Source organism: Oncorhynchus mykiss, chromosome 19 (genome assembly GCF_013265735.2).
Source record: "Oncorhynchus mykiss isolate Arlee chromosome 19, USDA_OmykA_1.1, whole genome shotgun sequence".
NCBI classification, from domain to species: Eukaryota; Metazoa; Chordata; class Actinopteri; order Salmoniformes; family Salmonidae; genus Oncorhynchus; species Oncorhynchus mykiss.
In genome coordinates this window covers 17,265,521-17,282,185 of record NC_048583.1, presented here as the reverse complement: position 1 = coordinate 17,282,185, position 16,665 = coordinate 17,265,521, and the positions used below count along the sequence as shown (strand labels likewise).

Sequence of the window (16,665 nt, the reverse complement as noted above, 5' to 3'; positions counted from 1 at the left end):
TGAGTGTCAAACTTGACTGGTACTGTACATACGGTATGTTTTCACTTTTGACACTCATTTGTACCAGAATTTTATCACAAAATAATATAATTGCAATCAAGGAGTGTGATTTCGGATGAAAAAGGTAAAGATGACAATCATTAGTGTTTGGCATTTTGTATTTGACATTTTTGTAGTGCAATCAATTGTGCAATTTAACAAAAATGGCCATTTAATTTATACATGAACAGTTAAACATTGAATTAGAATGCAATCATTTCAGCCACTACTGAACATAGTTTGTATTTTCTCTACTTAACTAGGCACTTGTAGTCAAGTCTGAATCATTGAATGTTTGTTTCCATCTAGTAAAAAAAAACAACATGAAACCAGAAAAATAAAACATGTCCCCGAAACTGAGACTTCTAGGCCTCTAAATAATATCTATATTATCGATGTTCCCACAACCACCTTTTCACTTTTCTCAGCCTGTAAAAGTGCATTGTGTTGTTTGGCATTGTGGTCAAGGTATTACAATGGTTACAGTAGGCTATTACCAGGGTGATTACGCAACTCAGCACTTAATCTTCTTGCCGTAGCTTTCGACCACGTCTGGGGTGATACTCTCGTCCTCCTCCACGTCCTCTGTGACGGACTTGCCCACCAGCTGGTAGATGTCTTCGGGGGGAACGCCCTTCGGCTCGCCCACCTTCACCCCCAGCATGTCCATACTCAGCACCGTGCCTTTGGGGATCGCCACCTTGGCCACCACTGATTTCCCCAGCTGGAAGAGGACACAATGAATATATTAAAAGAAGTTCTGACATCCTTTCCTGTTTGAAGCAACATTATTGGGCCCAGTACTTGGGTATAACAACAAACCAAGAAACCCTAAAAATTAAAGATCATATAGCCTATAGGGTACAGAGTTTTTCCAGGTCAGATGACAAGATTAGGAAAAAAAAAACTCCTAGCCCTAACACACACCCACCCACCCCTGAATTGGAATAAATGCTAAATAATGTTTGTAAAAATAAATACCCCATTGTCTTGCATCAGATTGCCATTAATCATTGCAGTTGGTCGTCAGGCTATGTGGTAAGAATAACAATGAAAAGTGCCCATCCAGGAAGTACCTTATCGTGGCATGGCTTCTCACAGGGCAGCATCTGCTTGATGCTCGTCCCCAGAGACCTCTCCACCAATCGGATGGCTTTCACCAGCTCTGTCAGCTCAGAGGGCTCCAGAGAAGCTTCGTGGTCACTTCCCTTCCAGCTCTTGTCCAGGGTCACATGACGCTCAATGACCTTTGCCCCCAGAGCCACTGCCGCCACGGAGATGTGGACCCCAGACTCGTGACCGGAATATCCGATGGGAATATCAGGGAATTCCTTCTGGTATTCCTATGAACAAGATTATGGGTCATTTTCCTGCCTCGAAACATGTATTCTCTCTGGATGTAGCCTTAACCACAGACTAGCACTAATGGTCCATTGATTTATAACATAAATAAGATGCACCGTGTGTTTAGGGGTGACAAGGTTGACAGCCAAATTTCTGATCTTGCCTGAAACAACTCCTTCGTTCAAACCAATGAAAAACTCTTACTGCGATGACACGCAGGTTGACATCTTCAGCCTCCAATGGGTAGGCACTGGTGCACTGCAGGATGCAGAAGTTCTGATTGTGTTTCTTGACTGTCTGGTAGACCCGTCTCATTGTCTCCATCGACTGCATCCCACTGGATATCACCATGGGGCGACCTAGCATTAAACCAAAGAGATTTGAGATTCATTTCACCAACAAAAAAAACGCTTTGCTTTATCCTCGATGTTCAACATTTTTTTTACTACACTTTCAGGGGTATAAAGTAGACCAAATAATCAAACTACCTCAGAAGGTAAAATGTTCATTTTTACATTTAGCAGCCAAAGACAAATATCTATCATACTGTAAACTTTAATCACTCACCTTTTTTAGCAGTCTTTTCCAGATAGGGAAAGTTGTTGGTGTCCCCTGAACCGACTTTGAAGAAAGGCACATCAAGCTCATGTAGAAACTCCACAGCCATCTAACAAGAGATACAACAAATAACGATTACAACAAATAACGATTACAACAAATAACGATTACAACAAATAACGATTACAACAAATAACTATTACAACAAATAACGATTACAACAAATAACGATTACAACAAATAACGATTACAACAAATAACGATTACAACAAATAACGATTACAACAAATAACGATTACAACAAATAACAAACAAATAACTAATACAGTTTTGATATGCATTATACAGGCCCATTCAATATAGTACCACCGGAGTCAATAGACCCCAAAAAACCTAGCAGTCAAACAGGGAAATGGTTCCAATTGTTTTTCCCCCATAGTGGATTTCAGTAACACTTAAAATAAGGGCTGAGATTCATGTAGGATTACCCTGGTGTGCCGTTTTGATAACTTTGATAAATATCAATATATTTGCCTGTATTTACCCCACAAAAATGAAATGCTAATTAGCAGCTAATGTGGCTATCATAAAGAACTACAAATGCCATGATGACATGAGTCGAGGCAAAGATAGGAATCTCTGGATTAATTTACTAATGTTAGCTAAATGTACCAGTGAATAAATTGGCTACACTTCTTTAAAAATGTACAATCCTGTGAACGGTCTTGTGCAAGTTTTAAATTGACAATATCTGTCAGCAAAGGTGTCAGTTGGAGACTAAGTTCAGGGGTGTAGGGATTTGTCGTTTTGCATGATGTCTACTTCGATGCTAATTAGCATTTTCGAATCTGAGCGTAAATAGAGCTGAATATGTCAGATTGAGATTTACATGGTTATCAAAACACCATGCCGGGGTAAAGATACAGGAAACACAGCCCTTATTTTAGGCGTTTCTAAAATTCCCTATGGGAAAAATGTATTGTGAAACAATTGGAACCATTTTCCCATTTGACTGCTAAATTTTATGGGTATTATGACACCTCCACTATGGGGCTCTATGGGCCTATTCCACATCAACATCATTCTTACCTCATCCATTCCTGAAGCAGTAAAGAAAATTCCAACCTCCTTCGCATAATTCTGCAGCTCTACGTATTGTGTATGACTGAACTCAAGGTGGCGCTTGTGCTCTCCGTACGTCTTGCCCCAGGATTGTTTGGAGGTGTAGGGACGCTCCAGAGCACGCTTGTTGAACTTGTACTCAAGTTCACTCTTCTGAAACTTGGCGCAGTCTGCCCCACAGTCCTGTGAATTGATTTCCAATATGAGTAGGGTCACATAGTTGTAAAATGTGTTACCAATGACGATGAGAAGGGAACCTTGTTTCAAATCTTCTCTCATTGATTGAGACAGGTGGGTCCACACCCCAAAGTGCCACATGCCATGATGACACTCACCTGTCTCGAACAATGAGAGAAGATTTGAAATAGACAAGATGGCGACAAAGACGTTGTTGGATTACTCATGGAGCAAAACATTAATACATTTAAACGCATCACCTGCAACTGGACACTGACATTTTAGAAGATGGATGTTTGGCTGAATCAAAAACAAAGATAGTATTGCCAAGTTAAGGTTGGTTGAAATGTCACTGTGCTACACCAAACAGTACCTAACCTGTAACTCAGGCAAGAAAGGCATTTCACTGTACTTGTGCACGTGAAATTAAAAAGCTTAAACTTGACTTGAATGGATACCAAAAATCTTTGGTTAGATCACATTATAACATAAATCTGTAGCTTACACAACTACTGCCTTTTCATTAAACAGTCAAATGGTGTGATAAGTGTGTATATGAGGTTGGGTATCTGTTGTGCCACATCTGACTCTGGTAGGAAATCCGTATCCACCAATATCAAGCCTTACTAAATTGACCAATATATGCCCCTGGTCTCATAAATACAGCCCCAGCAAGCAACAGAGCAGTTAGTAGCAGAGCTACTGTCATTTTACAGTCCTGTGGGCACTGGAATCGATCATTTCCTCATTGGCACAGTAGCAGGACAGTAGTTAGACACGAAGCAGCGTCATTCAAAGAGACTGGACTGTCAATTGAAACTGCCAAATTGGTCAAATGCATGTATACTAAAGTAGCTGCTAGTTTACTAGCAAGTAAGTCAGTACCATGGTCCCCAATACAGCAGCTGGGCTAAGAAAACTGATTAAAACATTCTACTAACATTACCTTGGCCATCTTGATCATTTTCTTGGCAATTTCGATATCTCCCTGGTGGTTCTGTCCAATTTCTGCAATAATGAAACAGGGGTTAGAACCCCCAATCATCCTTCCAGGACAAAGCTCGAATTTCAGAGGCATTTTGGAAATGTGATAAATCCGGTTTCCTAAAATGTTTGTTGCGGTAAAATGTTCGCTTGCTCTGAGCCAGTGGTACAGAGACGGTCAGGTGCGGGTTCTCGCGGAAAAAGTCGAGCTAATTTCCACGTTGCACATCCGGAATCCACGTGGTTTCCTCTCCACTCATGTTTCAAAATAAAGGTTCTCCATTCACTCACAGGTCATTTCAGGATTCTCAAGAGTCAAAATGTGAGACACTGTAATGAGTAATATTTTATTATTATTATTATAGGAGCAGTCAATCATTATCTGTATACATTGTATTTTACTTTTTAACACCAAATTCTATTTCACATCCTCTGATATAGAAAAGTAAACATCCACCACATGTATATAAATACTTGTACCTTATATAGACAGTCAAGTCTACTATATTCGGATCTAATCTGTTTGTTCCCTAACTTGCTTCTGACTATACATCGCCCAGTGCCATGTTCAGTAGCCAAACGTTGCAGATAGAAATGCAATGAATAGAGCCAAAGTGATTCCTAACATGCAAACCAGGCATTACAACGTAAAGTAATGGGCCAGGTTATATGTTTGGCTAGCTCAATCTTGATGTGACTTGGATTTAAAAGAATAATAGCCTAGACTGGTGCAATACATATGGTGGAAGGAAACTCTCTTGCCCATGTTTACACCAATCCAAAGCTTTAAAAAAAACTTTAGTAGTACATGTAAGAAGAATCAAGTAGACTACCTTTACTTAAGTGAAAGACAGAGAGGGGGGTGGGACGGGACAAATTAAGTCAAGGCACATGTTATGCTTATGCAACATTGTAGAATTTTGAAACTGAAAAAACAATTGTTGGATGACAGCCAGGTGTATTTTGTTACGCCGAAATTAACATCTGTTTTTAGAGGAATGAGGATGAACAGTCCGCCACGCAAACCTTTTTAAAATTGTCCACAATGAACGCTTGTGATGCAGTGTAAATATTATGTAACTAATAACATTTTCAGCCAGAGTTTATTAAGGTTAAACGTAAGATTCACTAACACCTTCAAATAAGGTTAATAAAAAACAGCTGCAACAAAAGCAACAAAAAAAAAAACAGCAAAAAAAAAATCCACATTTAACATGATATGTTTATGTAATATTGTAGAATTTTGCATCTGAAAAACATATTGAGTGACAGCCAGCAGTATTTTGATTGTTGACAGAAATGAACATCCGTTTTTTTAATGATGCAGGTCAACAATCCACCACACAAATGTTTTTAAATTGCCAACAATTAACACTTGTTAGGTAGTGTTGAATACTCCTGGCTCCTCGCATAGTCTTTAGACGTGACAGACTCGATTAATAAATTAAACCGTGCTTCTTCTCTCTTTTTAAACTAATTTGAATGAGGTTGCCAAGTTTCTGCTTCTGGTTGCCGTTGACGTGGAGCTAGTAATAGCTGGAGGCTGTCGCACCTTGACTTCATCTTGATTTTATTTAATCTCTGTTCGACACTGGCTGCCATCTTCTGACAGTACAATATATTTCCTTTTGTCCATTCCAGTAATGTACTCTAAATAATCTCATATGGGGTTTTGCCTTTCTTCACTGATAACTAGTGATGCACAAGCTAGGCCTATTTGAAACATCACCATCTACTAGAAGCATTTAAACCGCCGGAAGCTTGAAAACCAATGACGTATATATACCCTGGATTGCTATTGGTACTCCCTTGTTGGAGAAGTCCTCCATAGGAATGAATGTAATTCTACAGTATTTCAATTAAATATTTAAAGGAAAAAAATGACATGTATTTAAGTATGTTTTGCTGTTGTAGTGGGCACAGTAAAAGTAGTACTCTCTCTAAAAAAAAGACTAAGAAATGTTTTATATATTTTTTAATTTTTTATGTTTAGCTCACATAATATAATTTCAAAGTAGGCTTTAAGGTGTCTAATATAATACACATGTCAAAAACTAATGTAGACAAATGCATTTCTATAGCTCCCAAATGAGGAGTGCCAAGATGGCTATGCGGTGGCTTCAATTACAGCGCCCCCTGTCAGTAAATCCAGGGTTTATACACATCAGTGTCAAAAACCCCAGTAGTAAAAACATTTAAAAAAGGTCTTAAATTGTAGTTTCAGTATAGTTTTACAAAATTTTTCTTAATTATTTTATTTCAGGTTACTGAATAGTTTTTCCAATTTTAGTTTTTACTTTAGTTTAAGTTTTTGTTACACTTACATGTTATTCAATCATTTCCCCCACATCTCTCGCGTGCTTGAACGTACCTCTGCGTAGCCAAGAGCTACAGAAGAACTTGGTTCTATTTGAGTTGCAGTGTGTTGACTGTCGCCTCCTTATTGGGTCTCAGGAAAAAGACACAAACACACGTTGATTCTTGAAACGTGGGTTAGTATGCTCGTGAAAACCTATGAGTAGATGGGAGAGGCGGGACTTGCAGTCATTAAGGGTCTGAAATGGAACCAAGTTCTATTTATCGCCTGGCTATGCCCATTGATGCGCATGAGCAGTTAAATTATTGAATAATGGGTACATTCATTTTGTGACACCCCAGCACGCAACGTGGCCGTCTGGTGATACTGATCATATGTCGGATTGGTGGTCTGTTTACATAGCGGGTTGCGGTAATTAAAGTGGCAGGTTAGGTGAATTAACGTGGCTGATTAGGGGAACCAACACATTAGGTTTGGTGAAATAACAGCAGGTTATGAGACTGAGGTTAAAGTGAGGAAAATAATAGGCGGGACTTGCAGTCATTAAGGGTCTGAAATGGAACCAAGTTCTATTTATCGCCTGGCTATGCCCATTGATGCGCATGAGCAGTTAAATTATTGAATAATGGGTACATTCATTTTGTGACACCCCAGCACGCAACGTGGCCGTCTGGTGATACTGATCATATGTCGGATTGGTGGTCTGTTTACATAGCGGGTTGCGGTAATTAAAGTGGCAGGTTAGGTGAATTAACGTGGCTGATTAGGGGAACCAACACATTAGGTTTGGTGAAATAACAGCAGGTTATGAGACTGAGGTTAAAGTGAGGAAAATAATTGGGGTTAGGCGTTGCTACAATACTGACATGACCACTAGATGAAGATGTATGCCTACTCAATCTAGCCAAAATGGTAGAAATGTAAACAGACCATCAGTGTCATAACACTAGTCTAGTCAGCATGTTAACATGTTTGTCAGCCCTTGTTGTTGTAGACGTCCACCATACGTGGCGTGATGCTCCCGTCCTCCTCCACGTCCTCTGTGACGGCCTTGCCCACCAGCTGACCCATGTCTTCAGGAGAGACGCCCCTCGGCTCGCCCACCTTCACCCCCAGCATATCCATACTCAGCACCGTGCCTTTGGGTATCGCCACCTTGGCCACCACTGACTTCCCCAGCTGGAAGAGAAAATAATACGGAGATTTCCTCCTACAGTATGTGCTGTTGTAGGTTATACAGTACAAAGAGAATACTTGATGTAAGGGAGGTTTATGACAAACATAATGGGCCTACCTTTTAAATGAAAGTGAATATAACGTCATTTTTGGAGAAAGTTATTATTACAAATGTCAATGGGAAAAATATTTATTTAGTATATTATTGATATATGTTGTATATTTTGTATATGTAGTGCCTTCGCAAACTATTCAGAGCCAAGCACTTTTTCCAGATTTTGTTACATTACAGCTTAACTCCAAAATGTATTAAATAAAACATTTTCCTTATCAATCTACACACAATACCCCATAATGACAAAGCAAAATCAGGTTTTTAGAAATGTTTGCAAACATAAATACCTTATTTACATTAGTATTCAGACCCTTTGCTATGAAACCCGAAATGTGTATTTTGTATTTATTATGAATCCCCAGCTACTCTTCCTGGGTTCCAGCAAAATGAAGGCAGTTTATACAATTTTAAAAACATTACAATACATTCACAGATTTCACAACACACTGTGTGCCCTCAGGCCCCTTCTCCACCACTACCGCATATCTACAGTACTAAATCCATGTGTATGTATTGTGCGTATGTTATCACGCGTGTGTTTCTATGCATGTGCCTGTGCCAATGTGTGTGTTGCTTCACAGTCCCCACTGTTCCATAAGGTGTTTTTAAAAAAAAACATTTTTAAAAATCAAATTTTACTGCTTTAGTCAGTTACTTGATGTGGAATAGAGTTCCATGTAGTCATGGCTCTATGTAGTACTGTGTGCCTCCCATAGTCTGTTCTGGACTTGGGGACTGTGAAGAGACCTCTTGTGGCATGTCTTGTGGGGTATGCATGGATGTCTGAGCTGTGTGCCAGTAGTTTAAACAGACAGCTCGATGCATTCACAAATACAGGTAGTGATGAAGTCAATCTCTCCTCCACTTTCAGCCAGGAGAGATTGACATGCATATTATTAATATTACCTCTCTGTGTACATCCAAGGGCCAGCCGTGCTGCCCTGTTCTGAGCCAATTGCAGTTTTCCTAAGTCCTTTTTTGTGGCACCTGACCACACGACTGAACAGTAGTCAAGGTGCAACAAAACTAGGGCCTGTAGGACCTGCCTTGTTGATGGTGTTGTTAAGGTAGAGCAGCGCTTTATTATGGACATACTTCTCCCCATCTTAGCTATTACTGCATCAATATGTTTTGACCATGACAGTTTACAATCTAGGGTTACTCTAAGCAGTTTAGTCATCTCAACTTGCTCAATTTCCACATGATTTATTACAACATTTAGTTGAGCTTTAGGATTTAGTGAGTGTTTTGTTCCAAATATAATGCTTATAGTTTTAGAAATATTTAGGGCTAACTTATTCCTTGCCACCCACTCTGAAACTAACTGCAGCTCTTTGTTGAGTGTCGCAGTCATTTCAGCCGCTGTAGTAGCTGACGTGTATAGTGTTGAGTTATCCGCATACATAGACACTGACTTTACTCAAAGTCAGTGACCCTCAGCACACAGAAATTGAGCTCAGGTGCGTCCTGTTTCCATTGATCGTCCTTGAGATGTTGCCGCAACTTGGAGTCCAACTGTGGTAAACTAAATTGATTCGACATGATTTGGAAAGGCACATACCTGCCTGTATAAGGTCACACAGTTGACAGTGCATGTCACAGCAAAAACCAAGCCATGAGGTTGAAGGAATTGTCTGTAGCTCCAAGACAAGATTATGGCGAGGGACAGATCTAGGGAAGGGTACCAAAACATTTCTGCAGCATTAAAGGTCCACAAGAACACAGTGGCCTCCATCATTCTTAAATAGAAGAAGTTTGGAACCACCAAGACTCCTCCTAGAACTGGCCAAACTGAGCAATCGGGGGAGAAGGGCCTTAGTCAGGGATGTGACCAAGAACCGATGGTCACTCTGACAGAGCTCCAGAGTTCCTCTGTGGAGATGGAGGACCTTCCAGAAGAACAACTATCTCTGCAGCACTCCAGCTATCAGGCCTTTATGGTAGAGTGACCAGACAGAAGCCACACCTCAGTAAAAGGCACATGACATCCCGCTTGGAGTTTGCCAAAAGGCACCTAAAGGACTCTCAGACTATGAGAAACAAGATTCTCTGGTCTGATGAAACCAAGATTGAACTATTTGGCTTGAATGCCAAGCGTCACGTCTGGAGGAAATCAAGCACCGCTCATCACCTGGCCAATACCATACCTACTGTAAAGCATGGTGGTGGCAGCATCATGCTGTGGGGATGTTTTTCAGAAATAGGGACTGGGAGATTAGACAGGATCGAGGGAAAGATGAACTGAGCAAAGTACAGAGAGATCCTTAATGAAAACCTTCTCCAGAGCGCTCAGGACCTCAGACCGGGAATAAGTTCACCTTCCCACAAGACAACGACCCTAAGCACACAGCCAAGACAACGCAGGAGGGGCTTCGAGCAAGTCTGAATGTCTCTGAGTGGCCCAGACACAGCTCGGACTTGAACCTGAACGAACATCTCTGGAGAGACCTGAAAATAGCTGTCTAGCTGTCCTCATCCAACCTGACAGAGCTTGAGAGGGTCTGCAGAGAAGAATGGGTGGAGTACGCCAAATAAAGGTGTGCCAAACTTGTAGCGGCATACCCAAAAAGACTTGAGACTGTAATTGCTCCCACACTCTTGGCATTATCTCAACCAGTTTCACCTGGGATGTTTTTCCAACAGTCTTGAAGGAGTTCTCACATATGCTGAGCACTTGTTGGTTGCTTTTCCTTCACTCTGCGGTCCAACTCACCCCAAACCATCTCATTTGGGTTAAGGTCAGGTGATTGTGGAGGCCAAGTCATCTGATGCAGCACTGTATCACTCTCCTTATTGGTCAAATAGCCCTTACACAGCCTGGATGTGTGTTGGGTCATTGTCCTGTTGAAAAACAAATGATAGTCCCACTAAGCACAAACCAGATGGGATGGTGTATGGCTGCAGAATGCTGTGGTAGCCATGCTGGTTAAGTGGGTCCTGAATTCTAAATAAATCAGACGGTGTCACCAGCAAAGCACTGTTACACCTCCTCCTCCATGCTTCATGGTGGGAACCCCACATGCAGAGATCATCTGTTCACCTACTCTGTGTCTCAAAAATACACAGCGGTTGGAACCAAAAATCTAAAATTTGGACTCATCAGACCAAAGGACAGATTTTCACCAGTCTAATGTCCAATGCTCGTGCTCGTGGCCCAAGCGAGTCTCTTCTTATTGTTGGTGTCCTTTACTAGTGGTTTCTGTGCAACAATTTGACCATAATAGGCCTGATTCATGCAGTCTTCTCTGAACAGTTGATGTTGAGATGTGTCTCAACATCAAGTTAACTTTAATGAACTTATCCTCTGCAGCAGAGGTAACTCTGGGACTTCCTTTCCTGTGGCGGTCCTCATGAGAGCCAGTTTCATCATGGTGCTTGATGGTTTTTGCGACTGCACTTGAAGAAACTTTTGACTGACCTTCATGTCTTTTAAAGTAATGATGCTTATTTGAGTTGTTCTTGCCATAATAAGGACATGGTCTTTTACCAAATATGGCTATCTTCTGTATACCACCCCTACCTTGTCACAACACAACTGATTGGCTCAAATGCATTATGAAGGAAAGAAATTCCACAAATTAACCTTTAACAAGGCACACCTGTTAATTGAAATGCATTCCAGGTGACTACCTCATGAAGCTGGTTGAGAGAATGTCAAGAGTGTGCACAGCTGTCATCAAGGCAAGGATGGCTACTTTGAAGAATCTCAAATATAAATATGTTTTGATTTGTTTAACACTTTTTTGGTTACTACATGATTCCATATGTGTTATTTCATAGTTTTGTTGAAAATAGTACAAATAAATAAAAACCCTTTAATGAGTAGGTGTGTCCAAACTTTTGACTGGTACTGTATGTACATGTATTATTTCAGTTTTACATTTTTTATTAACTAGCAAAAATGTCTAAAACCCTTTTTTTGTCTTTGTCATTATGGGATATTGTGTGTAGCTTGATGAGAGGGGAAAAAACAATTTAATACATTTTAGAATAAGACTGTAACATAACAAAATGTGGAAAAAGGGAAGGGGTCTGAATACTCTCTGAATGCACTATATGTCAAAAATATACTAAATAAATATTTTCCCTTTACCATTCAAAAATGATGTCGTATTTATTTTCATTTAAACCTTCTGAGGCTAACTCACCTTGACATGGCAGGCTTTCTCACAGGGTAGCATCTGTTTGATGCCCGTGCCTTGGGCCCGCTCCACCAAGCGGATGGCTCTGACCAGCTCTGTCAGCTCAGAAGGCTCCAGTGACGCCTCGTGGTCGTTGCCCTTCCAGCTCTTGTCCAGCGTCACGTGACGCTCCACGACTTTTGCCCCCATTGCCACTGCTGCCACAGTGATACTGATTCCCCTCTCATGGCCAGAATATCCGATGGGAATATCAGGGAATTCCTTCTGGTATTCCTACAGTATGTAAGGAAAAGGGAGAGTAAAATTCCATGGGTCAATTCATTTCCTTTAGTGGTGGCCTGAACAGAAATATGTTAAATTCTTGTTCTCTCTCTCTCTCTCTCTCTCTCTCTCTCTCCCGCTCTCCCGCTCTCTCGCTCTCTCGCTCTCCCGTGCTCTCGCACTCTCCTCTCCTCTCCTCTCCTCTCCTCTCCTCTCCTCTCCTCTCCTCTCCTCTCCTCTCTTTCTCTCTCCCTCCCGCCCTCCCTCCCTCCCTCTCCCTCTCTCTCTCTCTCATTGCTGTGCACTTGACTCAACCTATGTTTCCCTATGATGTTACTCTGGGGTGACAACAGATATCTTGCTGATCCTGCCTGACAACACTTTCCTTGTAATAAATCAATGGGAAGTCTTACTGCTATGACACGTAGGTTGACATCCTCAGGGTCCAATGGGTAGGCACTGGTGCACTGTAGGATGGTGAAGTTCCGATTGTGTTCCTTGACCGTCTGATAGACCCGTCTCATTGTCGCCATTGACTGCATCCCACTGGATATCACCATAGGCCGTCCTGAGGTTCAACAAAGTTGTAATTTCAACAGTAACTGACTTTACTGATATGCCGCACATTACCCATGTGGACTGCACATTCAGAGTATAACATTTCACTTTTACCACAGTCACAGGTGATAAAGGTGTAGTACATATATAACACAGTGTTAACTTAAATCACTTCACCTTTTCTTGCAGTCAGTTCCAGATAGGGGAAATTGTTGGCATCGCATGAGGCAACTTTGAAGAAGGGCACATCGAGCTCATCCAGGAACTCCACAGCCATCTGTCAAGCGAAGCGAAGCAGTTGGGATGGTCATGCATGTTTTGCTTGAAATCCGGAATATCTACACAGTCGCAGCAGACGAATTCAATAGACATGTATTAATGGAATGACCTCTTACCTCGTCCATCCCAGAAGCGGCGAAGAAGATTCCAACCTCCTTTGCATATTTCTGGAGCTCTCTATATTGTTCATGACTGAACTCTAGATGGCGCTTGTGGTCACCGTATGTCTTTCCCCAGGAATGTTTGGAGGTGTAGGGACGCTCCAGAGCACGCTTGTTGAACTTGTACTCAAGTTCACTCTTCTGAAATTTGGCGCAGTCTGCCCCACAGTCCTGTGAATTGATGCCAACATGAGTAACAGCACCAAACACACACACACACACACACACACACACACAATTTCCGTTTCTGCAAATCCACGCACAGCAGCAATAGAGTATCAGGAACACAGCAGAAAATACCTCCCCCTCAGTCCTGCCATTTCTACATTAGCTTTTGATTTGAGGTTATTAAAGGAAGATTTACATGGGAGGGATGCAGGATGAAAAAGTTGCTCCACACTCATACATGCATATGTGTGCCTTTCTATCCTATTCTCCCAGAGAATCTTGTCACCCAACCTATTATATTTAACTGAAGCTTAAGCCACACTAAAGGGCCGTTACGCTGACACAGATTGAGCCTTGTCCTGGACACAAAAAAAAAGACTTTCAATGAAGACCATGTTCTGTATTCAGCATGCTTTTTGTCCATAACTGTGTCCAGGAAACCAGTCCTTAAAGTCTTACAATGTCTCTTAATTTAGCTCCCATTACCTTGGCCATCTTGATCATTTTCTTTGCGATTTCAATATCTCCTTGGTGGTTCTGTCCAATTTCTGCAATAATGAAACAGGGGTTAGAACCCCCGATCATCCTGCCAGGACCAAGTTCGAATTTCAGAGTCATTCTCAAAAGAAAAGTGATAAACTAAGTTGGTAAATGATTTAAAGTCTATGGCAAATAATTTTTTAAGGGTGAGATTGTCAGAGGCAATTTTGCACGGTGGAAAAAGGAAGAAATTGCTTATCGTCTGCCCTTTTATCCAAATCCTTAAAGTCAGCCCATCCAATGATATGCCAGTATCCTGACCAAAAGTGACAGGTAGGGCTTATTGTTTTTTTTTTTAGCCTGGATGCCAGTCTGTTTCTTTTCACCTTATGGAATTGTTCTCACGTTATTGTCATTTGACAAGAGCCCAAACAAATCTGGAACCAGGCAACAACAACAAAAAACGCAAATAAGATGTAAACAAGGATATTTGCAAATACATTCAATAAGGAAATGGGTACAGTGATAGATACCAAGTTCTCTCTCGTGCACAGTTCAGACAATTAGTGAAGGAGCTGTTGTTGTTTTTTTACTGGAAGAAAGACCCACGTTGAACGCAGCTTTATGAAAACATTATTTACGTTGAGTGTAAAATACTGTTTTATATAATTGCTTTATATCTTTACCTTTTCATAGAATTATATCCTCTTTGATTGTTTCTTATATATCCTTAGAGATTGAAAGTAGGTTTAGGTTCAAAGCTCTTTGTGTATGTGTATGTATGTGTGTATGACAGTGGACTGTAGGAATGCGCACTCCCAATAACTCAAGGCCTCTCCTGACTGATTAGAAGTCCTGTGATATGCACAGAGAAATCCTGGGTGGTGGAAAAGTACCGAAGTACATCTTTGTGGAAGGGAGAGGGTGAGAGCCGAGGGTGTAAGTGGACACGGCGCTGTCTGGAATGCACTGTATTCGGCTGGACATCTTTGTTGAGTACACGTTTGAAACGTCACTTTGAGTCTGGGCTCTTTTTTTGTGATAAATATGTTTATGGTTTTTTGAGATATGGGTCTTCTTATCAATCGGCGTTGTCGCCAGGATATCACGCTTAAGGAACAGAGAGTTTTCTGTGGAGAGTGAAGCTTCAAATTATTAAACAAATCTTAGATATGGCCATTTAGGAAACATCCTGTGCGTGTGCGTGTGCGTGTGTGTGCGTGTGCGTGCGTGCGCCTGTGTGTGTGCGTGCGTGACAGTTGGATGTATCCCGTCTGTAACAGGTGGACAGTGCAACCGTTACTAAATCCGAGGGGATAGAGATAGTATTTAGAACTCAACAGCGTATGGTTCTGGGGTGGGATTTGTATCTAGTACAGATTCCCACAGGAGAATAATATATTGTACACGTACAAAATATTCCTAAATAAATGAATGAATCTAGAAATTTAGACTGGAAAATGAACACAATTAGTGAGATACGATTGGTGCCCCGAAAGGATACATTATAAAAACGCCACAATATCACCCACAACTTGGAATGAAAGTCGTTTTAGAAGAAGGAGTCACTGCTTATTGGGAATAAACTTAGGTTCCAATATAGGAACTTCTGCCGAAGTCGTTGCCTCTCCTTGTTCGGGCGGTGCTCGGCGTTCGACGTCACCGGTCTTCTAGCCATCATCGATCCATTTTTCATTTTCCATTGGTTTTGTCTTGTCTTCCCACACACCTGTTTTCAATTCCATTCATTACCTGTTGTGTATTTAACCCTCTGTTTCCCCTCATGTCTTTGTCAGAGATTGTTTATTGTCAGTGTAGTGTTTTTGTTGGATAGGTGCGCGACGGGTCTTCGTACCCATATTGGTTTATGTTCTTTTCCTGTTTAGTGTTATGGAGCATGTTTTTATGACATTATTAAAAGACTCCATTTTACACTCCGTTTGACTCTCCTGCGCCTGACTTCCCTGCCACCTATACACATATGCCTGACAATATGATGGGAATGAGAGACATTGTCCATTCGTTGAGCCTGTACAGGAGAGGGAGAGGCAAGGACTGAGAGCTTTGTGGTGATGTGGCTCTTCCTGCCTCCCAATCCACCGACCGGTGGGCACAAACAGTGAAGCAAACAGAAGAGAAGTTTAAAAGTGTGTATATAAAGGTTGTCACGGTAACTTTCCAGAGACAGGAAAGGAACGTCTCAGGGGATGTGTTAAAAGAAGTGATCATGGTATGTTATCACTGAGCTATAACTTGAACTACAGACAGCCTCCAAAATGGCTGAAAACCGATTTGTGGGGGGCTGACATCTTGCTAGTTCCTGTTTCAGGAGCTCATTAGTACATGACCACTGGCCCAGCCAAGATGTGCATTCCAGGGCAAGCCAGAGTAGGCCGAAGATATTGATTAGTGGTGGAGGGGAAATCTGCAGGCGTGAAGAACCACTACACAACCCTGACACAACCACTGAAAACAGGACTAAGAGGACAGTGCTTCAGCTTGCTCAATATGTGCACCTCAAGAGACAGTTGGATGCTATTTTCTGTTTAAGACAACAAAATATCAACTTGTTTCAAACTTATTGAATGTCCTTGAGTGGCCCAGCCAGAGCATAGACTTGAACCCGATTAAACATCTCTGGGGAGACCTGAATATAGCTGTGCAGCAACACACCGCACCGAACCTGACAGAGCTTGAGAGGATCTGCAGAGAAGAATGGGAAAAACTTCCCAAACACAGGTGAGCCACGCTTGTAGCGTCATGAAGACTTGAGGCTGTTATCGC

At 41.4% G+C, this 16,665-nt stretch overlaps 2 protein-coding genes across 2 annotated transcripts; both read right to left on the bottom strand.

The window, feature by feature from the left end:
- Nucleotides 1–140: 140 nt before the first annotated feature.
- On the bottom strand, nucleotides 141–4,469 carry LOC110497424 (sialic acid synthase). The gene is made up of 6 exons (XM_021573526.2): nucleotides 4,187–4,469; nucleotides 3,031–3,246; nucleotides 1,951–2,050; nucleotides 1,588–1,742; nucleotides 1,116–1,382; nucleotides 141–763 (listed from the first exon to the last, which is right to left on the bottom strand). The coding sequence occupies exons 1-6, from the start codon at nucleotides 4,316–4,318 to the stop codon at nucleotides 554–556; spliced, it is 1,080 nt and encodes a 359-aa protein (XP_021429201.2). The 5' UTR covers nucleotides 4,319–4,469; the 3' UTR covers nucleotides 141–553.
- Nucleotides 4,470–7,074: 2,605 nt separating this feature from the next.
- Nucleotides 7,075–14,113, bottom strand: LOC110497423 (sialic acid synthase). The gene is made up of 6 exons (XM_021573525.2): nucleotides 13,888–14,113; nucleotides 13,189–13,404; nucleotides 12,971–13,070; nucleotides 12,649–12,803; nucleotides 11,981–12,247; nucleotides 7,075–7,720 (listed from the first exon to the last, which is right to left on the bottom strand). The coding sequence occupies exons 1-6, from the start codon at nucleotides 14,017–14,019 to the stop codon at nucleotides 7,517–7,519; spliced, it is 1,074 nt and encodes a 357-aa protein (XP_021429200.1). The 5' UTR covers nucleotides 14,020–14,113; the 3' UTR covers nucleotides 7,075–7,516.
- Nucleotides 14,114–16,665: the final 2,552 nt, after the last annotated feature.

Coding starts and splice junctions, on each gene's coding strand:
- LOC110497424 (XM_021573526.2), bottom strand. CDS start 4,318: ATGCCTCTGAAATTCGAGCTTTGTCCTGGAAGGATGATTGGGGGTTCT. Junction 2,051..3,030: donor CTGCTTCAGGAATGGATGAG/GTAAGAATGATG, acceptor ATCTCTTGTTAG/ATGGCTGTGGAGTTTCTACA. Junction 764..1,115: donor AGAAGCCATGCCACGATAAG/GTACTTCCTGGA, acceptor GTCCTCTTCCAG/CTGGGGAAATCAGTGGTGGC.
- LOC110497423 (XM_021573525.2), bottom strand. CDS start 14,019: ATGACTCTGAAATTCGAACTTGGTCCTGGCAGGATGATCGGGGGTTCT. Junction 12,804..12,970: donor GGAACTGACTGCAAGAAAAG/GTGAAGTGATTT, acceptor GTTGAACCTCAG/GACGGCCTATGGTGATATCC. Junction 12,248..12,648: donor TCAACCTACGTGTCATAGCA/GTAAGACTTCCC, acceptor TACATACTGTAG/GAATACCAGAAGGAATTCCC.